Below are 25,085 nucleotides of genomic sequence, written 5' to 3'. Positions count from 1 at the left end.
AAAAAAATCCCAATGACTTTAGACATGGGAACAGGATGCGCAAACATGCTAACTCATTTCAGGACTCATTCTTGCAGCATGACATCACCAGCGCAAGACGGCAGCACTAGATGGCAACTTTTGGCTTCATTTTTGTACAATGGGAGGGAGTGAAAAAGCATTTTCCATCTTCATATACAGTTACATGATGTGACTCACAGCATTAAAGACTACAAACCGGTACTACTGAACGTCTGACATTACAGTTATATTTTATATTGAGCAGACTGATGGAGAAAAAATATGTCTGACAGTGAAAGTCGGTGGAAAACACCTTTGTAAAATGGCATCATAAATGTAGCATATCTGCACCTTGGACATATAAGCTGAAAAAGCACTATCCCACACAGTCCGTCACTTAGATAAACTGCAGCTGAATGGAAGGAAATCAATGCTTTGCTGATGCTGAAAGATTGCTTTTCACGTCACTCGGTCTATTTGTCATCTAGGTCTATTTCAGCACGAAGGGATTGCTATTTCCTATCACCTCCAAGTAATTGTTACAGTCGAGCAATTTGCTGAATGTGTTTGTGTCCTCTGGCAGTGTGGCACTTTTCAAGGTTTGCAACAGCATGCGCACATCTAAAAATATGGCAGGCAGTTACTGGTGTTGTTATTTCCAACATTCGACAAAAGACGGTGCTATCCTGCCAAAACAGTTAATGTTAAGCTGTTCAAGGCATCAGCCACAAATCATAGATACAGGCGAACCCTTTTTTAGTAGACACAGAGACAGTCTATTACTTGGCCTTTGAAACTTTACTTTTTTTATCACTTCGGTCCACCATCTATATATTGGCCTCCTTTAAAAGTGTATATATTAACAAGGAACATCTCGACACTTCGTGTAAATGTACCTCTCCTACTTCATGTGTGTTGGGAAAGATAGAGTAAATCCTAAAGCAGCAGTTCTGACAGGAAACCCAAACTCTCTCCCTAAAGAGAGCCAGAGCACATGTTCAGCCTCGTCTTTCTTTAGATAAAATTCTCGAGAGCACTGTAAAATCTGAAAAGTTGATCTTACTTAAAGTATCTTGAAATCTGATTGCCTTGAAAAAGGACAGTGATTGCAACTATAAATCTTATTTATGTTTACTTTATATCTAAGGGTTAAACTTACTTGAAATTTAGCTGTATTTCCTTAATTTTGTGAAGTTGGTGCACGTTAAAAATGACAAGTGGAATCACTTTGTTCTTTCTACATGTTAATCGTCACAAAGAAGACTTTGCCGATGATAAAGTCAGGAGATCTGTAACTTCTGTTTTGTTAACATGTTTATATACAAAAATGATAGATGGATGCAACCAGCAGAATACAATTATGTAGCACAGTCGACCCGGTTTTAGAAAGATTTATTTAATTGAACTTGTCATTTCTGAATTGTAACAACTTCACAAAATTAAGTAAATATAACCAAAGTCAAGGGAACTAAACAAACAGTTATAAAGGGAATGTAAATTAAGAAATTTAGTTATATTTTGTGGCATTTTTCAAGGCAATCGGTTTCCTAGATTTTTTTTTAAAAAAAGTAAAATCAACTTGTCAGACTTTACACCGAGGAGCACTGGCTAGATAAAGAATGCCTCACAAACAGAATATGTAAAAAATATAATCTGAAATATCTGTAACTTATAATGCATTGGCTTACATGCATTGACACAATATGAGTGGTACAGAGGGGGCAGCAGTAGCCTCTGTCTTTGCACTATGCCTTAGTGCAAAGACAAGTAGGTCTTGTTGTCACTGTGAGTAATTATGCTAGCCTTTCCTGAATGTGCCTGGGGTACATATGATGGGGAAGTTGCGTCATCAAGCTGCTTGAATCTATTACGGGAGAGAGAGCGTTGTGAGGGAAAAAGCTCCTAAGAGATAGTGAGCGCGGGATGATGAGAACAGCTGCCGAAGTACAAGGTTGGAATTCATAATTCAGGCCTTCGCTGTGTGTTAATGTCAGAGACAAGGCAGCCATGCTACCTCAGCAGGGCTAACGCGGAGCGATTTAAATGAAAGATGAACAGCAATTACACGGTGCATCGCCTGAGCTATCACTCGCACCATATCATTGTTAAAAGTGACTCGGAAACAAGAAGAGAAGCTGCTGCGAGGAAAGTCAATGTTTCCAGACAGGAGATGAGAGAGAATATAGTCAGATGAGTGAGTGGACAGATGAGGGAGATAAAAGCATTTGACTAAAGCCTGATATCTCTGTGCGGGCATCAGCCAATAATGACAGCTGCACAAGCAATATAGATAGTAAGATTGAGCATAGATTTAAAAGTTTACGTATCTTATTTGAAGGTCTGCTAATCTGCAAAAACGGCTGAGCTGACTGCAGGCTGAGCATCTGCAGGCCTGATGCCAGGAAGTAGTTTTGTTTTTCAGCAGGGGAGGAAGAGCAAAGCAGCAGAATACTGATCTTCACCACATGTACCACAGCACAAGTTTCTGCACCATTTAGCTTGTTTGCGCTGTGCAGAAATTAAAACCAATTTCCTGCATTTGCCACAGTATTTGCTCTACAAATGCATTCATCTGTAATTCTGTATCTCAAATCAGATACCTCTGTACTTCTTCTTGCTATTTTGAATGTATGTATGCATTGCTTTTTAGTATACACCTCTTTGCACAGAGATGCATTTATTTAAGAAACATATTTTATTGTGAAAAACATACATGACCAATAGCAAAAAGAAGTGTTTTTAAAAATATTTGGAAAAATGAGTCGGACACAATCAGACCGTGAATTGACATTGTGCATTGCTTCCTTTGCTCCTCTCTATCACGAGGAAAGAAACACAGGTGCGGGACGAAAGTAACGGCTGGATAAATCTCCCACAAAACAAGAAAGTGCTAAATAATTCTGGCACACAGAGCTCATCAATGCTTCGGTTAGTCCTCCAAGTAAATGACCATGTTACTTTCAAACCAATTCATCATGAATGTCGCAGTTGTGTGAAATTGGTCCAATGCACCAAAACCATCTTAGTGTATAATCACTATTTTCTCTAATGAATAACATTGGGCTGGAATAAACCATCCAGAATCCTTAGCCACCCATTCAATATATAAGACACGAAAAATACCTGTTTTTTTTAAGCAGAATTGACACATACATGAGAAAACTATAGAAATATTATCAAATGTGTTTATAAAAGCACTGGATTGTGTAAGAAGAAAATAATGGTCTCTTTTTAATAATCATCAGATCAGGTTAAGTTGACTTAGCACTCGTGCATACCTGAATACAAGCAGAAATAGCATCAAAATCATGTTTCAAAGGAAGCAGCGATGTTGTTCAGAACATCTGATTATGTGTGAACAGCAGATGTCTTGGAAGTCTAACAACACTAAAATGGTGTTACTGCAGCAGGGTGCTGACTGTAATGTGAGGTGAACCTGATCTTTATTATTCAGTGTTACTTAGTAATATCACTTGTGAGGAACCAAATGAAGCTGCAAACTAGAGCCAGCAGATGCTCAGTCTAGAGGGTTTTTACATGCTGTTGCTGTTTCCCTAAATAACTGCAATCAGCAGATGTGTTGGCAGGAGAGACGTCTCACCTGATGCAGAGCATTCCTCCCAAAAACTGGGGGAAAACAAGCTGACAAGTGACACAAATCTAAACTGTGTTCCCATCTCATTGGAGGGATCCGCTCAGAAATACAGCAAGGGGTCCAAAATTTGCAGCCTAAAACATCAGGATGTTGTCTTTTGAGGTGGTTTCAGCAGATGTTATGTCAAAGCCTTTGTCAATTGGTTTGTTTGGTTTGTCAATTTTGTACAATTATAGAAACATGCCAGTGCAACATGGCAATCTGCAAGCACCTGCTCCATATGTAGATACAAATGTCTCATTCTAAGATAATGAAAACACAACCAGTCGTATTTTCAGGTGATTATACACTAAAGAAAACATGCTTATTTGATCATATTCCATTTTTTCCAGTATATCCCCCTAAATCTGACACACTGCACCTTTAATTACAAATGAAATATATTTTTCACCTTCCTCCGGTTGTATTTGGTCACAGAAAATCCCTAAAATACACTGTCAACAGTTTTCATGTTGACTATTTCTTCAGTAGAAAGCCGTTCCAATAAAAAGTGTTTACAGTGGGATCTTTGGATTATCCAAAGTAACCAGGACATTGTTTCTGCAAAGAGATGTCGCTTTAGAATTGAAATATGATGATATATTATGACAATTAAATGGTGCAAGCATAACAAACAAAATCCCATTCCCCTCTATTGTATTGTGGTGAAGGCAGACATTTCAGAGACAAACAAAAAAGCAAAGTTATCTCCAGTGAATTGATGTCTGTCTTGATACTACATAAATTTATTTGGGTGAAATTACCATTTGAAAATTGTACCACCTAAATTGAGAGCATAGTCTGAAGACTGTGTGTCTTACCTGTAGTTTACAGGCCAGCGTACCATCCACATGCGGTGATAAGAGAGTGAGGTGACGGAGAAGCAGGTGACCAGTGTGAGAGTGTAGAAGGTGGAGACAAACACCTTGCACAGACCCTCGTTCCACTCGTAGTTGGAGTGCTGACGGCGCAGCGTTATGACACAGTACATGGTGATGGGGATGGCCATGTTGAGGATGTGCGTGCCCGCCAGCGTGCAGATGAGGAACTCCAGCGGCTTCCACTTTTTCTGCTTGGCACTGACACTAAGGATGCTCCAAGTGTTGGCCAGGATGGACACGCCTGAGCAGACCAGCCAAGCCAGCGTGTTGGCGTTGATGACATCATCCTTCATGGTGGTTACCTTATCCACCATGTTGGAGCGGGGCAAGGCGAAGCCTGGGGGGCCGCAAGGAATTGTTGGCAAGAGCAGGTACACGCAAGGAAAAGGAGGAGGTGGTGATGGGCAGGAGGGGATACAGGATGTCGGGCGAGGCAGGCATCCTATCTGGGTGGGCGTACACTTCCCATGGGATGGCCAAAGTAGGGAAGGGACATGGTAGTGGTGCGGCACAGTGGGATGTTAGAGGGGGAGGATGAAAGAGCCGGGCCAGTTCCCTTACAAGCCTGAGGCTGGAGAGGGGGAGAGAGATCACACAGAGATCAGAGACGGAGCATGTAAAGGAACTTATATGAGTCAGTCCAATTCAAATAATCCTTCATCCCACTAATACGGTTATGTTAATCACAACAGTCTATTACTGTTAATACTGAAAAACATCAGTTTCATGTGATTTAAGACAGAGCAGTAATCAGTCAGCAGAGCTTATTTTAAAAATGCTGCAAGCGATATGACAGAATAGCATAAGATGCAATTGCTATTTATAACTGAATGGGGGCATGATGGGAATACTTTGCATGCAATAAAATAAGATGAAAAATCGAGTTATACCAAAATGCTACAAAATATCATAAACAGTTAAAATGCAGTCTTACAGGACTTTCCTGAAATAAATACCATTTTGTAAAGCTTACATTTAGTGCTGAAACAGTCAATTAATATGGTCGCCAATGAAAAAAATACATTAACATTTTGTCATTCACCAATCAAAAAATACAGCACATCCCATGTTTCCAGCTTCTTATTTTTGAAGATTTGCTGCTTTTATCTTAAATTGAATTTCTTGTCAGTTTTGGACAAGAAAAAAAACTTGTAGGCAAATTCCAAGACAATAATGCACAGGTATTTATTGAGTTGTTCCTGTAATTTTGTCCTACCTTTATACCCCTAAAAAAAATGCTAACAGAACTGAATCGTACGCAACCCTGTTACAAGCAGCCATCGAAAGAACACACGCAAATTGCTTGTTTTTTACAGTTTTTTAGGGCGATTTCCAGCATAGCACAGCTTTAGCCAGAGAAAAATCAGAAGAGGATGACTTTGGTTCCCCCACTGTGGAGTGAAAAGTGCTTGGCACAGCTGGAGCGTGTTGTCACATCTATTTCCTGTCTTTGACGTGTCCAAACACTGATGTGCTGTGGGCAAGACCCCTAGGAGGGGACACTGGAAAAGACAAGGACCACGTCATCGTCACCCTGCTCTCGTTTTCACTGATCTAATCCTCCACTCTCACTGTTCCCTACAAAGGCACCCTAAAAATCTGTCAGCCAATCAGGTTCAGTCTTGCTAATGCAGGAGGTTAAGAAGCAGCACTGATGTGTTCTGCAGGACCCGTGTAAAATTAATAAGGAGGTGATCCTGCAAATTCTGCTGATTTAAGAAGAGGTTGAATTTTCACTGTAAAGCACATAAACTCTAGAGATTTGGCCCAGGAAAAGCAACAAAAAACACTTTTAAAAAGTCTCATTTCTGTTCCAAGCAAAATGTAGCACAGTTTGTAAGGACTGAAATAATGGTACAACATAGTGGAAATGATGCCAGAGTGACATCTGACAGCCAGCAGTGTCTCATTTGTACATAGCCGAGAATAACTAACTTAACCGAGGATACAGTAGGATGCTACAGTTATCAGACACTTCAATTTAATATTTTTTGAGACCTTCTCAAGATCATTTTTAACACAATTTAATACTGATTTCTTTTACATTTTTTTTTATTCAAGCATTGCAGACAAGTATAAAAGTTGGCCATATAAGGTCCTGTGCAGAAGTAGAAATATAGAGTGAGTTAGGTAAATCTACATTTTGTCAATGGGGAAGTGCAAGTATATAGTAAAAAACAAAGCATTAGGTTCAGCGAAAGGTTAAAAGACTTGTTACATCAGAAATAATTACTTTTACTCAGAGGAGCTTGATTGTTTTAATAAAAACATATAACGAATAAAGGAAATTAGCTAAAATGCTTGTGGCAATTATGACCATACAAATTCAAATTTAATGAATAGTAATTACATTTAATTTATTTTGTTCTTCTGTGTTCTTAACATCCAATAATACTAAATGTGGGACTAAATGTGGATTTGTTGTGATCGCCCTGCTGCCAAAACAGGTTACCAAACAAGCTACTAATGGTCCATATGATTTTTTGTTTACAAGCTGTTCAATGGTAATACTGCAGCATGAGTCTAGACCCACCAAACACAAAAATAGATTTAAAAAAAGAAAACAATAAAGAAGAGTTTCACTGCAGAAATGATAAAAGAAAACACTGTTTAAAAAAAAGAAAGAAAAAAAAGCATAATCACACTCTTAAAAACTATTAAAAACACCTTAGACCAGGCTGGGATATAAAATGAGTGATTCATAGCTTTGATCCAGGAATCCCCTGGTGGTTGGGATGGACCAAGCTGCAGTCTGTGTGTTGACTGTTGTGTTGAGTCAAACACTAAACATAGTAACAGCGTCAAAATACTGGAAAATACAGCATCTGAAGCAACAAAAGCAAATGCGGGAGTGCCATTAAATGGAGTATACACATGTAAAGTTGTTTTGCCTGCCAGGTTCCTAATGAGGAGTTAAGTCTGGTCACGATAGAACCAAAACTGACCAAACAGTTAAACAGTCTAGAAGACTGTGACTCTCAGCCAGTGAGTGCTTCAGCTCCAAACCTCTTCAGGTCTTTGACTCGGAGTGGATCTTGTTCTCCCTCACAACCTTTGGTGATATTTCACAAAATTTAATTTCACCACCTCACATTTCTCTCAACCTCTGAATCACAGACGGCTGCTGCCAGTACTGCAGAAGCTGTGTTATCTCTGTCGATTACCCCTCCTCTCCTCTTCCCACAGTGGGAATGTGCATTACTGTGTCACCCTGACCCTTTTCTGTTAATGCATGTCCTCTGTCCAGGTAACTGGTAAAGTGAATTTGTGAAATATATCCACTCAGTTTTGCATCTGTAATTGCAGAGCCGCTGATAGGAAAACTTTTTCCATTAAACTACTTTACATGGCAGCATAAATTGTGGACATGTAAGGGCTGCAGGTATATGCAAGTAGACATCACAACTAGCTGTATGAAAAAGGGGTTGCTCATAATGATGAACCCACAGAGCTATCACCAGATTTTGTGGTTCCTCTCATGTCTGCGGGCTTGACAGTAACTTTCAGCTCATTCTTCTGGTCTTCCAGCCTGCGATATTTCTGTTGTGGGTCACCGTTGCCGCTCTCATTATGTTTACTGGCAGCTGTTTTTTAGGGGGAATGCCATAAAAATCAGTGGTGGAAAGTACATTTGCACAACTACTGTACTTAAGTAAAATTTTATGTACTTGCACTTGAATCTTTTTTATCTGGCAGCCTTAGTTTTTTCTTATCTATTTTTTATTCTATGGGCCATGAGTAGCTCAGCTTTTTTCTTTTAAACACACACACAATTACAGTCATATCTTATACCCAAATGAAATGTCAGGGGGGTTAGAAAAAGGTATGAAAAAATAAGACACTACCCAAGCGTAGTTGACATCTATTGAATTCTTGTCTTAATCACAATCTTTCTAACAACCAAACTTTTTTTTTTTATTAGGGATCAAAAAATGACAACATTATAGAAGTAGTGCACAAAACAGGAACAATAAACATTGTCTCTGCATAATAAAACAGTAGTTTTAAATCATATAAATATTAAATGTTTTTTTTTTCCAAACAAGACAATAAAATAAAACATATAACCTCAAATAAACAATCTAACTATAAGAAAAGAATCAGAGTAAATGTAACCTAGGTTGAAGACTGAGAAGGAAGAGTGAACAAAAAAGGTTAAATACATAGAATAAATGAAATAAAATCAGTAAAAAAAAAAAAAAGGGGAGGGGGGGTTCTAGTCAAAGGGCAGGGTTACAACCAAACTCTTTTCAGAGGTCCCTGCAGTGAAATGTTATTAAATGGGGGTCAGTGACCTAATGCGTATCAATTCAGGCTTCCTTGACCTGAAAAAAAATTGAGAACCACATTGCTAGATTGTATAGCCGGCATATAAAGTTTTACATGGGGCGGGAAGGAACAGTGAGAGCCGTTGGGATTCGACTATCCAGACCAGCGAAGCAAATCAAAAGACCCTTTTCACTTCTTAAAAGCTTTTAGATGAGACAGTTTCAGGGCACTGGTATTGTTTATGCTCACTCACTGACACCTGGGAAACCTGTGCTTTTTTTCCTGCTTTGACAAGTCTTGGTGAAAAGAGTCTATAAGCTGACATTTAAGAAAAAGTGCTGCAGAGTTCACTTTATGTGGACTGTGCAATACAAACATCCCTATCACACTATAGGTATGTGCCATTTCTAATAATAGGCATTGGTCACATCTTTTTCATGACTTGACATCAAATTTTGTTTTGTTTTGTTGGGCTACATTCACTGAGTCATCTAGAAATAATACTAAAATTTCAACTACAGTGAAGAAATTGGTCCCAGTTCTCATTTTGAGTCAAGTTGAATTTAAAACAGTCACATCTCTTATTCTGGAAATTCTCAAAGATGTCACATAATGCTTCTTGCAGCCACAGGCACACTACAGAGAAGACCACTTAACCAACAATGCGCTCCATTACCATGATAAGTCATGTTTCAGCTTCAGCACAATATACCCAAACAATTCCCCTCTCTATGCATCCAGCTGTGTTTGTAATTTACCAACGTAGGCAGAGAGCAGCAGAAAATGTACTCTTCTGCTTGGGTGACTCATGAGGCTCAAGAGGGACAATGGCAGCTTTCAATTAATACAAGAAATTGCAATAAGGTCTAACAAGGTTATTCCAGGATGTTTACAAGCAACTGCAGTTTTTTATACCTCTGGGAACAGCTGGAGGTACTGCAGAGATTTCAAACAAACAATACAAGGATGGTATTTTTAACCGGTGATGTCAACTTTAATCCAATTTTTGCCTCTTTTTCATTTTGGTCATCCCATTCTTTGTGTGTAGAGTCACTCTCTGCCTCAGTCCAAGCCAGTTAACATTCACCGTTCACATGTTTTATAAATAAAATGTGTTGATGGGCATCATGTGCTTCTGTATATAACGCAAGATTGCACTGAGAATTCACAGATGACATCTGGATTAATGCCAATGTTGATGCACAGTCCCCAGCATTTTACCAGTGTTGTGTTTATGCACATTTATGCTTGGGGAAATTCTTTCTCATTCGGACTAAAATTCAATTAAGTCTGCCCGTCTCCTCAAGCAGCACAAAGCCAGGCCGAAGCATGTGAGAAAAGTCGATTAAAATGCACCTGCTGTGCTACATTGACATCAGGTTTTTTTCACAGTGCATACCCAGAGATCAGAAATGGAAAATGCAGACACGATTAATCATGTCTATAACGTGGGTAAACTCTGCAATACAACCCAGAGTACAACACCAGCCTCGACTACAAATTAGATTCATAGAATGTTATTGTGCGGCATTAAAATCCAATTTTGAATGTCAGATTTAAACTTCACCACATTCCTCTCTTGTGAATGTTGGATGGAAACAGCAAACTGGCTACTGAAACAGATTTAGTGAAACGTACTTTCAACATACCACAACCAATTAAACCAATCCTATCACCAGGACCAACACTGATATTGCAAGTTTCTGCAAAACCCCCTGGATCACGCTTCATAACGTAAAGGGCACATGACTTCATGCATCAACACTGAACATTGGCATTGGACATAAATCATGAGGTGCATAATCGTCCACTATGAAGGTAAATCCAAGCATACTGTACTGATTTTCACATAATCCATGGATTGGTTTGCTATAAATAAGGTTCACCCTTTCTTGATATTTGTTTATTAGGATCCCCATTACTTGTTGCTAGTAGCAACAACTTCTCTTGTTAGAGGAGAAAACAGATGAGTTAAAGCTTATCTTCTGTTTAGAAAATGATCTGAGGGAAACATGAAAAGGATCAGAAATACAAGACTCAGAAAATTAAAGGTCAAGAGGGTGATATATCCCTGCACTATATTTTTGATATTTATGTATACATCTGGTTTATTCTAGTATTGCCCACCTAAATGTAAGCAGGTCTATCTATAGAGTTTAATTTGTTGGCTTTAGGCGGTCATATCAACTTTCGGCCTGCCCTAAATAGATTGCTGGGTGGACTATTTTCTAATTCAAAATAAAAATAGAGGGATTCACTCAGGGATATTTTTCCACTTTAAGTGTAAATGAGGTACCAAAGTAAGTAAAAAAGTATCAAATTATACCTTTAAAAAAGTGCCAAGAAGTGTGACGACACGCATCGAAAGGTTGAAAACAGGCAATTTAATGAAAAATTGACGGATGAATTTGCCTTTTTAATGCCTCCATTTTTTTATGTTTATTCATTTTATCTGATAAATTTTATTAATGTTTGTTTATTAACTTGCCCTTGGCCTTGGCAAAATTGTCTCCTATGCTAAGCAAGATGAGATTCCTTAGATTAAGGTTTTACAGAGACAATCTCACCCTTTACATTGGTGACGTATTTTCTTTGACACAAGTCTGCAGGCTTAAAGCCAAACAGCTCAGTTTATGTTGTGTCACAACAGTTGCAGCAGCTTTTAGTGTGAAAGAGAGAACGTAGTGTAAATACTGGCAGTAACAACTAAGGAGATTTTGTTCAGACTCAGAGTGACACTAAAGAGCCCACTCAGTAAAACCTTTGCAATATGCTCATTATCAACCCTCATTAGTAACCTTTCAAAGAATATGTGGTGCAAACATTATGTTTTTTTTAACTGTTTATTGAGCTGACTTCGACACAAATGAAAATGTTAAAACTGCCGTGAACATGAACTGCATAAGTGAACTATTGCATGAGTGTTCAATGTAAAATCTGCACAGAAATCCACTCATTTTGAGATTTTTTAATGAAGACTATAAAAACTGAAAAAAATGCTTAACTACAGAAATTTAACAAATTTTACTGCAAATTGTCTGGAAACCAAAACATACTTTTATGTTTAGTAATAACAGTACACTAAAATAACAGTTTAAAGTGTAATTTGCTGTAACAGCAGTAACGTATGAGTAACGGTAATGGTAATTCACTTTATGTTATTTTACTTTGAATTTTTAATTTAAATATAATGAACTTGTTTTGTTTTATAATTGTAATTTTTCATTTGAAAAAAGTTGTATTCATTGTTGGTTATTTTTGTTTTTAATGTATGTTGTTTAAATGTAGCTATGTTAAGCACTTTGGTTTACATAACGGCTCAATTTGAATAAAGCTGAGTTGGAGTATAGTAGTCGTTTTAGTAGAAGTAGGTATGGTGGTGGTAGGAGTATTAGTGGTAAGAGCAGTTATAGCTGTGGTTATAGTAGTTGTAGCACTGGTTTTATTGAAACACTTGACTGACGGGCTTTCTAACTATAGTGGAACTAACAGCTCGATCACCCTCAATCCCCCGGGCCTCCGAGCCAAATCTGTCCTCTACACAGGGGAAATCAGCACTGACAATCACACACAGGCTGTAAAGACTTTCTCTCTCTAATGTCGAGATGTTGAATGGTAACAAAGTGGCTCAGATTTACTGAGGTGTTGATACGAGAAAGATAAGCGAACACGAATGTGTCCTGGTGTCTTTACATGCATTTCAATAATTACTCACTTTTTACGTTCCCTGGCCTACATGATCTGTCTACACCCAGACATGCAGAATCGCTTTAGAGCAAAGGCAATAATTTACAATCTGACCTGATGAAATTTAGTGGAATGATCTAGCCTGGAACAAAAAACAACTGATTGCCAAGAGAAGCAATGCTTGTTTCTTTAACTATAATAACTATGACACCAAGCAAGCCAAAAATTGGCTCATGCTTATGGGCTCAGAAGATCAATTTATCCTAAAATTCTAAATTATAGAAATGATGCCTTTATGATAGCAAAGCACACTCTTCCAAGGGCTATGGTTCCTAATATAGTGTACTTCTAACGTTTTATCAGGGTTTTACATTATAGTGAGGTAACTTGATCTGATAAACTTTAGAAAAATTGTGTTGAAATAGCATACAAAATAGCAATTAAAAATGTAAACAAATAAAACTGATTAAAATAAGTTATGTAGGGTTTAGTGTCTCTCACTGTTATGTCTATAAGCTAGAAATGTTATCAGCTTAAATACTAATAATACTAACAATCAGTATCTGTATCAGACCTGAAAAAACAATATCGGTCAACCCCTACTCTGCAGCTAAATCTAGGGACCAAAACAAAAATCCTAAAAATTACACAGACTTACAAAATAAAAGTCTGCTAAACTTGAAGAATCTCAGTCAACTGAGGGCACTCCAACTGATGATTCAAATCTTTGAGTTTCAGGGGGCAGCCCTACTCAGTATTGCCTTTTATTTCTAGACAGAGCTTAAGTCATTTAATGCCAGAATGTAACTGTCAATATAAATATAGAGGCCAACAGCCTGTTCACACCAAGGCATTTACAGAAACACCATCAGCATGGTGGAGGGCTGAAGAAACTGCTGCAGAGGAAACTGCACCTTTTTTCTCCTGCATGCCGAGCTGATCACTTTGCACACTTCTAACTGTTGAGAGGACTTAAAACACATTTTCCTTCGTTTGAAACTGTAATTAGCTGAGATACAGACAGGATGAGACAAGTGTGTCTCGACAGATTTTGGCAGGCATAAAGACAGATTTATCTGTTAAAACAAATGCCAAAATGGATGACAACATGTCTGAATGAGATCAGACCAGTGATTACATGGAAACCTGTTCCAAGGAACATGATGATGATTTTCAAGGCGCTCATCAGCACAATGTCGGTCAGTGTGTTGGGTGTGGTACTGAGTGAGAGGCTGGCGTACATGTGTAATGTTGACCCACATCTATACAGGCAGTGTGGCAGTGGAGCTCTTCTATAAGCTCCCTGCTGACAGGTGTGATGGATGGGGTCTTATTGCCCGACCAGCCACTCATCACTGGAGCTGTCAGAGAGGAAAATGCTCTGTCCTGGCTTTCCCCAGAGCACAGTCTCTGTGTTTAATATTATATCGCTGATGCTTACACATGACAGGTGCTTTACTTTGAAAGTCAAGTCAGCAGGTAAGCCTTTTTTGGCAGCAGCTGCACCCTGTTTCACATTTACACAGTTAGGAACTCTCATGGTAAGGAGCTGCAGCACAAGTGTAGTCCTCTGTAGCTTTGAGGGTTAAGTGCCTTTTTATACAGGGAATGTCAGGGGCGGTCATTAATTTAACTGTCCCACTTAAAAGCAATTGCAAAACATCTAAAATATCAAAAAGGTACTGCACTGCTGTCTGGTTCATAGCCATGTAAATTCTGCTGCTTGTCTGTAAACATCCTTTTTATTTTTTCTGGCTGCAACCAGTTCCTTTTGTTTATTCATGTTGACTGATCTGTACTACTGTGAATATTGCATAATGTAGTCTTTGTTTATGTTTCTTAATCATGGAATTTTGTCCTCAGCAGCTCAAGGGCATCCTACTGAGTGTGTAAAACTGATCCATATTTTATAACAGGGTACTTCCTAGTCACAAATCCATGTCTAAGGCCCTTTTTACACCACCTATCTGAAAATATCACACCGTTATGACACCTCGCCATTCTGTAAAATAGGTATGAACATAGTATGGTAGGACAAAATCACCTCACCTTCAGCTGCCACCACAAGCCATAACAGCATTGAAACAATGTCTGTGTAAAAGGGACAGCCAGCATGCCGTGTGTAATGTTTTAAAGGCATATTAGGCACGCGACCCACCGCTGGAGATTTAAAAGCAGCAAGCAGCAGTTAGCGGCTAACTCAAAGAAGAAGAACAGTAACCGAAAATGTCCGCAAATTGTGAAAACAAGCAGAAGACGAGATCAGCTGTCATATAATTGTTATCTTGATATGCCATTGGTATTTTCTTTAGTGCTCCTGAAGTACAGTAAAGCCAGATGCTGTTTCTTTTGACATCATGCCTGTCATGCCTCTTTTGCTTCCGTGATGCCGGCATGCCATCTAAAATCGCACACTGGAGCAGTATAATGCTGCTGTTTTACTAATGGGTTGTAAACATTGTTCACAGCTCATCCTGGAGAAATGCCACTCACAAATATCCCAACCTCTGAAGTTACACTGCTTTACAAGTTTTTTTATGCAAAGATAGAAAATGTTTAGTTTACAGGCTTTACATCTGCTTCAATCAGACAGGGAGATGTTTTACTAGAAACATTCTCGGTTTTAAAGGGGGTCAATGAAGGTTGTTGAAAATCAATCTGAAAAAGTATATTGTCTCCCAGTGAGAAGTAATGAGGATCATAAAGGAATAAATAATTTATCAGCAGCATTGCAACATTTTAGATGAATAACACTAGATCATTGCAATTTAACGTATCCATTTAACATGTTTTTACATGACAAAATAGATATGTCTCATTTTTATTATTGTATCATTAGTGTTCAAATACTTATATATATATATAATGTATATGAAATATAAAACAAAACCTTGTCATCATATATCATATATTCATAATATATCATCACAGCTGTAGCCAGTTGGTGTCACCCACAAAGTGCAGTTGAAGAGCTCTCCTACACCCCATGAGGGATTACAGTGGCCCTCAGAGGCCAAAATACGATAAATCTTACTCATCTCCAGTGAGCGCTCATTATGTAGCTATCAATAAAAGTCCAGGAGAGGCTCCTCCTTTTGTGACAAATGATCAGCAGTTCCAGCTTTAACACACTGTCCTGCAGGTGATTCGCCTCTTTAGTGACGTCTCTAACTGCCCTGTCATGACTCTGAATTTTTCATAATCATCCAAAGCTGCATTTTATTAGGAGGGGTTACATTGTCACAAATGCAGAAAAGTCGTAAAAGACAAAATTAATAAAAGTAAAAATGTCTTCTTTCAAATACAGTAATAAGTGAATATGTCCTCTATTACCATTTTTTTCCCCTACTTGTGATCGTTTAAGTCATAGCATGAGCCTCAACTCAACCAATTCTATTCCTCAGCGTTCATTTATCTGTCTACTATATGGTTCAATTCAAAATGCAGGCGTATCAAAGCTTAATAAAGATCCATCGAGATTCCTGTTACCTCTGTCAGGCTCCTCTTAGTGTGTTCATGCTGGGCTCTATGTCCAAAGATGAAAGACTGCAGAGTATAACAACGTTCATAAAGCAGCGATTTTAACTTTCCAGCAAAAGAATGGCCTTCCCACCTCAGCTGTCCCTTTGACCTGGGGCCTCATTACAGAAAAATATCAAAACTGCTCATCCTATCTTTAGTTTTAAAGATAGGAAATATCTTTCTATCACTGAAACAATGTCTACATCGATGGCTGTGTCCCATCCTATCTCAGACCTATTTTATCTTAATTTATGAAACCCTGACTATAACAATAACATGTATTTCCTCAAGTGGCCCTCATCCTGTCATGCCTATATCTTTGTTTATAATGTACACACACTGTCTGCATCTTTGATTAGAGTGCACCAATACACTCCTCGAGACAGACGAGCCATAATATCAATGGCTTTCACTTCTCTCTAGCTTACTGGCTTGCTGTCATGGACAAGAAAAAGACAGGCCATCAATTTTAATCAAAAGAAGAGTCAAAGACACTAATCATGCCGGTGGATGAGAGCAAACCATACCTTTCCTAGAAGTTAAGTTGTTTTTTAAAATATTTTTTAAGCATCATCATTCAGTTTGAGTAGCCTTTCAATTATCATATTTTGGTGTTAAGTCATACAGATCTAACAACACTGCTGCTGCCATTTTTGACAGTTTTTCTGAATCAAGGACATGGTTGTTGCAATCATAACTTAGGATTCCTAAGTTGGGAGATCCCTTAGTTAGGACAGTTCTGTAACGGCTAAATTCCTATCCTAAGATAAGATAGGATTTTGAAATGTGTTTTTTTATTACAGAAGTTTCCAAATGTCATCCTAGACCGAGATAAGAAAGGATTTTAGACTTAGGAAGTTGATTTCATATAGCCAGATGGTTTATTGTGTCACCAGTATCTGACATGTCCCTATCATCCCTTCATAAGCCATTAGTAAACCACCATCAAATCATGCACTCTGCTCTACTGTACTGGAACCAGACTGGATGTCTTATTGTGAATGTTGCATAGCAACTGCATCAGTCTTGAAGAAAACATTCAGCAGAAAGAAAATCTAAATCTGGATCATTCTAACTGCATGTTTTCCTTATAAAAATAAAACTGTCAATTAACTGTAATTGTGAAATAATGACTTGAACCATGCAAAACTGTAAAACCAGCACTGCTGTGCTGATCCACCAATATTCCTACCGTGTCATTTCCTACAGCAAGACTGAGCCTCTCCAAAATTTATCCGCAAATGATAACTGCAGGACAATGGTACATTACATTTCCCAAAATTAATGACATCATCATAAGGCAACCTTATTAAATGGAGTGATTTCAACAAAACCATAGGCTTCGGTCGCATTGTCTTTCCTGCTTCGAAAGGTTCCTAATTAAGTGAAATGACCAGAAAAAAAAAAAAAAAGCAGCCAAGAATTTTAGAGTCTCTCTTAGCATAGGATACACTGAACCATCCATTAATAACGGAAAGGGGATCATGTCGTCCCACATTCTTGCGACAACAACATTTAATGCAATGCAAAAGTCCGCACTTCACAAAAAAGTAATTCTTATACTTGACCTTTTCATACAATCATATTAACTGGGATTTATGTCTATAAATAAAAGTATCTTTCCTCGACCGCACGTTCTTTATCTACATAGGTCAAGGAAAAACTGCATAGGAAAAGACAAAGGACTTTTTTAAAACAATTCAACCACAGCTCCAGTCAGCCAGGATCAAAAACAGCAAAAACAACAAATTTCTCCTCAATTTATTTCCTGTTTGACTCTTGTGATAAATAGACAGGGAAGTATACTTTTGAATTTAGTCTGTATGGTTCCCATTCCAACATAGATGTTCGACATCCATTTACATTTTAGTTTTATGCTGAAGTTTTATGCTTCAAATTTTTCACCATCATCTGCATTCCAATATAAAAAATGCGTAATAATTTGTTGGTTTGTGTAGTTATCCACAGTTGACCTATTAAAAGAAATCACTTCAATAGTTTACTCTATTATTACAACTGTTTCTTTGTCATGTCTCAATCTAATAGAAAATATTACAGTTAAATCTCCAACAACAGTTAGTCTGTCTGGTCTTGAATGGAAAAAAATGTTACATGCTGAAAAAATAAAAAATATCTCAGATCCATTTTCCCAGAGTTTTCTGTCCACATCATTATTCTGCTCCAGCCTATTTCAGGTAACACAGGGCCAAAGTTCAGTTTGCAATAGCTGGCATATTTTCAACCATGAATGAAACATTGTCTTGGAAGCACAGTTCATTTGAGTAGGATGGCACTCTGAATAGTAATGAGAGATGACAACTTACATTTCATATACTGTATAATGATCTCCATGTGGTGAGTAACTCTGCTTTGCTGCTGTCATTGTAAAGTGTCCACTTACAGCATCTGACACCAGACAGCAAATATGCACAAGCATTCATACTCAAGGACTGAAACAACAACAATAACATGTTGTGAGCAAATGCCCCTTCCGTTTAATCACAGCGTTTCACTAATGCACAGCAGGGAGGCAGAGTGAGTTGGCAGCCTGCTCTCCAACCAGAGGACCTAGATTCAAGCCCCTATGTCAGCCACTGAAGTCTAAACGGAGCCAGTGAAACAGTATCAGCTCCGGTCATCAGAAAATAATAAGCTCTAAAGGTGCTTATCTGACCTTGACATCTGACCTTCCTGTCAAGAGAGGTAAGCTAAGACATTTCCTCTACTGAGTCGATATTCTCCGGCTGGAGATTTTGCATCAAACCAGCAAGTTATTGAACGCAACATCCTGATCAATGCACCGATGGGATCACTTCTGAAACAGGCTCTCTAGCACCTAATTACCAGCATTCGTACATTTCTGCAAACTACGGACATGTAACATTTGTAAACTTCATGTAGCAGATATGTTGAAAATTTTAAGCAACGTTTCGGTTAACGTAGTTATATTTAGGTACAAAAAACACTTGTTAATGGTGAGAAACAGATCGTGTTTCAGCTTAAAATACCCAGTTTTGTCTCCACAACCACAGCTGGAAAAGCTGCTGATGTCTCACTAAAAAACACCCAGGTTTGTTGGTCTTGAACAACTGTCTCCAGCTTGGCAGTCATGTCGCCTTGGCTTTATGCCATCTTCTTTATCTTGTTTTGAAGTGGGATATTTTCACTTTGTATTTTTTTGTTTTAATAACTTATGTTGCTCCCTGTCTGAGTCAGGACAATCTTGAAAAAGATATTTTTTAATCCCAAGAGGTTTTTTTTCTGGTTAAGCAAAAATAATTTAAAAAAAATAACAATCATCAGCCAAAGACCCCTAGTAAACTGAGATAATAAGGTCAAGCAGTCAGTTTTTTTTTTTTTTTTTTTTTTTGGTGGGGGGTCTGTCAGTCAGTGTGCAGTGTACTATTGGGGATGTTTCTGCCCCCAGATGTAGTTGCAGAGTGAGCGCTCCTCGCTTCCATGCTGCTCTCTGGTACAGGCAGCTGTGGACCCACACCCTGGGTGCGTCTGAGTGAGACGGCTGCAGCTTCCCGGAGGAAGAGAAGCTTTGCCCGGTCAGGCGACAACATAACACTATCTTCTGTCCCGCCTTTTGCTTAAAACTGGTAAATTTACAGCTCGCTACAATTTAATACAATGCAGTTTCTGGCTTTTGTTTAACAACTTATGTCGACAAAATGTTTTGGGCATTTCAGATCTGTCGTCAGCATAGTTAGTACGCATTAGCTGTGAGGGCTAACTTGGCTTGTTTACTTTTCGTGAATGTCACTGTCACCCTGAGCATCCTGCCAAACCCTGTTCAAACTCTCAACTCTTAAATAACAAACGTCCAATATTGAATATTCATATCCAACAGCCAATTACGACTAAACTGACATAATTCTGAGCCTTGAATCCTTCTTGAATCACAAATTTTTGTAAAAGAAAAATTTGTTTATATATCCTGTAAAGTATCAATAAACGTATAGTTTTCGTGAGTAGATGTCGAAAGTTATATCATATTGGCACCAGAATCAAAATATGTTTAACATCAGCGCATTATTCTACAATGAATGACGGTTAATGAAAGCATCCATCAGTCACTGATGAATCAGGTTTGATTGGGAGAGAGCTTCTGATGAGCAGAACTACCGTAACGCTGTAAACACTGATTCAAGTCAGTGGTGCAACATGAATTAAAATATATCAAACAACATTAGATAAAGTGGCAGTGATTAAACACCCATCAATTAATATCAATAGCATTATGCTCCAAGGTACTTTTACGAGGCGGCAGGAGCCATGATAGGAAATCTAAAACTCCAGCGTTAATTGGCTTTGCTGTGCAGTAAAATTGAGTCTGTTGTATTCTTTCATCAAGGCATCCTCAATTCGTATTTTCTTCCACAGTTAAAACATCTAAAACCCATGATGCAGCTGATACGAGACACTTCTAAACAGATTTTAATTTGCTGGTCTATTAAAAAAGCAAACTAAGTTTAGACTACTTGGTTTGCATTTAACATATAAAGTTTCTTTTTGCTTGGCCTGTAAGGATGCATTAACAAACTATTATTGCAACCATTATTGTGTTCATTCATTAGAAAACAACAAGCTCCCAGCACTGATATATACTGTGATTTCCATATTCCCTTCCCTGCCTGCTACTGATTTTCCAGTAACACAAATATGTAAGATTACCGGCCATTGTGGTGCAATCAGTGTTAATTAAAAAAAAAGGTAAAAGGCATTAAAAGGTCAGAAAGCCAAAATCTAGCATGCTGTAAGATGTGACTGTGGCACATTGTGAGCACTTTTCTGTGCTGAGCAACCAGCTTGACAGAGTAAGTAGTTGAATTTTCCATCACAAATGTAACCCTAGAGGCTCTCTTCCTGTTTATGTTAAGCTACCTCCAGCTATGACTGTAGCTGGATCACTGGGCACCATATGGCAGAGGGTTTAGAGTTTGTGTCAGAAACAGGCATCGAGTTAAAGTGAATTACGGTGGAGGAATAATGCCATACTGAACATAAAATATTTACTTTTTCCTATTATTTATACATTGAAACTGGTGCTTAAAGGGTAACTTTTGTATTTTTCAACCTGGACCCTGTTTTCCAATGTTTTTGTATCTAGGAGACGAATGGATAAAATCATTTCTAAAATTGATCCAGTAATGAACGCAGATGACAACGCAAAACAAGCTGCAAAGTAAACACTCAGGGTAATTGTTCCCTATCAGTTTACATCCACTGAAGGTGTTTGTTTTTGCTACTTACTGGCTCATATTGTTATTGTAAATGTTTGAAACATTATGATAGGGATTCCTACAGAGAAAGACCCTTCTGTTAAAGAGTAAGATCCTTTTTGTTTAATCCACCACACTTCATTTAGACAAACAGTTCTTTTAGCATTGTAAAAGACACTTTCCAGTGTTCTAATAGTGTTTTGGTAGTAATAAACCTTTCATTCACCAGATTAGATGTTAAAATATGCTGGTTCTATACACACTAAAATGTAAATGTTTATTTACACACAGCTTGGTGATGATGATGATTTCCAGGCTGTTTCTGGTTAAACAGAAAGGATCTTATTGCGTAACAATAAGGTCTATCTCTGTAGGGATCCTTTCTATAGTTTTGTCAGACACTTAAAATAACAATCTAAGTCTTTCAGTGGCAAAAATAAGCATTTTTAATGAACGCACTGTTACTGCAGAGTCCTCGGGCTAAAGACAAGCATAATTTAAAAAACTGTTGCTCCCGTTAGTCAGTTAGGCACAAAAACATGGGAAAATATGACTATAACAAAAGATAAGAGTTACCCTTAAAGCATCCAGATTATCATTTATAAATACTCTTCTCATTAATTCCACATTGTCATGTGATGCTGTCCAAGGGAAGGCGGACTCGTATTTTGTGTGTGAGGGAAAATAGAATAGTGTGAACAAGGGCTAACGCGGTCACAAAATGACAGAGCCAAATGTGTGACAAACAAAATGTCACATATGCCCCGTGAAACACTGAGATCTGTTGTGAGGCTTTGTGGTGTAGCAGCAACTGTCACATGTCGGCTACAGCACTTTCTCTGAGCACTGAATGTAATCATTGGCTTGCAAGGCCACTTTCTGACCTGCGACTGCATGTAATGTAATCCACTCATCTGCTTCTGCAGTGTCATTAACATATGCTGTGGACACTGGAGCACATAATGCATGCATACTCCTGTTTAAAGCATTTCTTTAATAGTCATAATATATGTTGCTGCACTCGTCAAGTTAGGAGCTCCTGTCAAGAAGTGAAATAAAAATCATTAATATTACGTGCACGCTGACAAAAGTGATTGGTTGGAACTGAGTGGGTACATCTTTTGGCCTTAAGTGTGGGAGTTGTAAAATAAATTGTGGCTGGTTAGGTCCATCATCACCATGAGTGCTACTGTATGACAACTGTGACAACTGCAGTTGTCAATATGTGGCTTTACTCAACACTTTCATTAATTTGATTTGAAAGCTTTGATCAAGTGTGTAAATCAGGTGATTGTCTAAATCCTGCCATGCTGAATTTCAAACAAGCATGTATTTGTTACTTTTCAGTAACTTCATTTTAAGTTTAAATATCTACAAATTGCATGAACATTGAAATACTGCAAATGAAAAGACTGGATTATCTATTATATCTTGATGATGAACCCACTGGAAATAAATGCAGACACTTAAAGTTGCACTGATACAAACATAAGTGTCACATTTAACTAAAATGCATTGAAGAAATTACCTGCACAAGTTTGCATGACCCTGTTTGTGTGATAAGCTATAGTCAATATAAGTAGGCTACACTATTTAGGTTATTTATTTCAAATACCAGTGCATTTTTCTGTCTGTCACCAAAAGGGTTAATTCTGTCTAGTCTTGGTCATTTCTAGTAAATCCAACACCTTGTAGTTCTTCGATTACCACAAGTATTTCATGCAAAAGACGCTCCTCACTCAGTTAAGTTAGTGTTTTACAAAGCTCCGGCAACAGCATCAATTATGTCACTTCCTCCTCCGCGTTTGTCTTTGCATGCATTTTAATTTGAATGCAATCCTCAAAATAGGTCAGATTTGCACGGCAGCTCCACAGAATCTAACATTTTGATTCAAATATGTGCATATTTAGCTACTTCCCCTCTCGTAAACTGAGAAGCTCTTGCTGCAGGGCACCACCTGTTTGGACTGATAGCCTTTCCTTACTCCTATCAAAATGAGCAAATCACCACTGAGTCTGACATGATGAGCTATAATGTGGCCGTGAGACTCTTCTCTTACCTTTCACAAGACGTTTTAGGCTCCTAACGGACTCATTGTTCCGGGGAATGAAAACACTCGTTGAGTCACATCAGTTCAGGTCCGTTAAAGTGGCTTTCCGGCGTTTAGATCCCCAAACTGAACCGCGTGAAGAGTGTCGACACATCAAGTTAAAGGAATGACCTGCGAAATGAAGGATGAGCCCTGGAACAGCACATCATCACCACAGCTGTACTCCTGTGTCTTGTTGCCCTCTTTGTCTCATTGACGGGAGAAATAAAAAAGACAAATTGTGGACGAGTTTGGGTTTTTTAAAAAATTCAGCTTCTCCGCCACGAAGGGGGCGGTTGCGCGACAGCGGGAGGGCTGAAAAGGCGGGTAATTTTTTAGGTAAAAGGCGATTTTCTTCTTGTGTTTTCCGACTGTGGCGAGGCGTGCGACGGATGAGGCATGATTGCCGCGCGCTCCCGACAGCACAGGCTCGTTCGCGTGTCGGACGCTCCGCGGCCGTGGGAGTGATCCGCAATAAGAAATAATTCATGGAAAAGAGGTCGGCATTTTGACAAAGCTGGAACTGCTCCTGCATGTTGCACATTTGCTTTGAATAAAAAAAAATATTCTGCAACCTCCAAGAACACGAGGGCTTATTTTTTTCATTAAAGGTCTCATTTGAATGAGATGATTAAAAAAACAGACTTCATTAAGCTTTAAATGGAAACAGCAGAAAAATAAGCGATGGCTATTGTAGCTATTTCAGCTAGCTTTAAGTCTTAATTTAATTTACCATAACATCTTTTTTTCATTATCCAAACACTTTTAAAATGACTTCTGCATTGGACCCCCCCTATTTAATTAATGCACACTCTTTTTCTCATGTTATTCATGCTCCTTTAAAAGGGCCCTTTTCATTGACATTATAGGACTTGTTATGTAAGGCTCCTTCCCTGGATGATTCTGTTAGAGCGGCTTTCCTCCCTCGGGGCCTGGATTGTACCCAGTGAGAAAACTAATAGGCCATACATGAGAGGACAGACACACAGAGGTCCCTGGTTTCTGCCATTATAAGAATTATTTTTGTTTCCATTTATTTGGTGGATGCATGAGCAATGCTCCCTGCTTCCCATTCATTAAAACAGATACACACAACACAACTGAGAGCTGCTCATGTAGTTCACAGCCAGGCTGTACAGTATTACTGAGGAGTATTACAGAGAAAAGCTCCTCCAGATACTGAGGCAGGGTGGGCAGCGTCCCCTGAGCTTCAAAGCTGACCCAGTCAATACTCACCTGAACTAGCCTTACATTCATCTCATTATTCAAATCACATGATGGTACACTGGGACTGCAAAAGAAACAACACATTCTGTCTTATTAATGCTGGGGTTTTTTTTGGCCTGTTTGCTAACATTAATTGCACATATTTAAGGGCAAGATCTTTTTCCACTGTAGGTCCAAAACCACGTTACTGCAGTTAAAGTTAAATCTTTCACCCTTTCAGAGATTAGATTTTTTAGAATTGCATTATCTCTTGCTATCAACTAGGGACTTTAAAATGAAACTTCATATTAAAATCAAAAGTACATATTTTTCTCTTGCCTGTAGTGCTATTTATCGGTCTAGATTGTTTTGGTGTGAGTTGCTGAGTATTAGTGAAATTGGCCATAGAGATGCTTGCTTTCTCATGAATATTATGGACAACACACAGCTTGTGGCGCTCAAAGTCCCCAATCCCTCAAAAATGTAAAAACTCAACAGCAATGTCTGCAAGATAATCCACAAACCTTGTTGTGAGCAGTTTCATGAAGGAACTATTTTCTTCCTAGCA

At 38.4% G+C, this 25,085-nt stretch overlaps 1 protein-coding gene across 2 annotated transcripts in view; it reads right to left on the bottom strand.

Annotated features, from left to right (window-relative positions):
- The window catches only part of LOC121946937 (probable G-protein coupled receptor 153), a 42,836-nt gene extending 19,110 nt beyond the window's left edge, over nucleotides 1–23,726 (bottom strand). For both annotated transcript variants that reach the window (XM_042491777.1, XM_042491778.1), the window contains exons 1-2: nucleotides 23,282–23,726; nucleotides 4,456–5,086 (exon numbers count right to left, since the gene is read on the bottom strand). In XM_042491777.1, coding sequence (XP_042347711.1) covers nucleotides 4,456–4,829 — 374 coding nt within the window. In that variant the 5' untranslated portion in view covers nucleotides 4,830–5,086; nucleotides 23,282–23,726. The remainder of the gene's footprint in view (nucleotides 1–4,455; nucleotides 5,087–23,281) is intronic.
- Nucleotides 23,727–25,085: the final 1,359 nt, after the last annotated feature.

This window comes from Plectropomus leopardus, chromosome 8, assembly GCF_008729295.1.
Source record: "Plectropomus leopardus isolate mb chromosome 8, YSFRI_Pleo_2.0, whole genome shotgun sequence".
NCBI classification, from domain to species: domain Eukaryota; kingdom Metazoa; phylum Chordata; class Actinopteri; order Perciformes; family Serranidae; genus Plectropomus; species Plectropomus leopardus.
The sequence above is the reverse complement of the archived record's forward strand: the minus strand, read 5'-3'. Positions and strand labels throughout refer to the sequence as shown.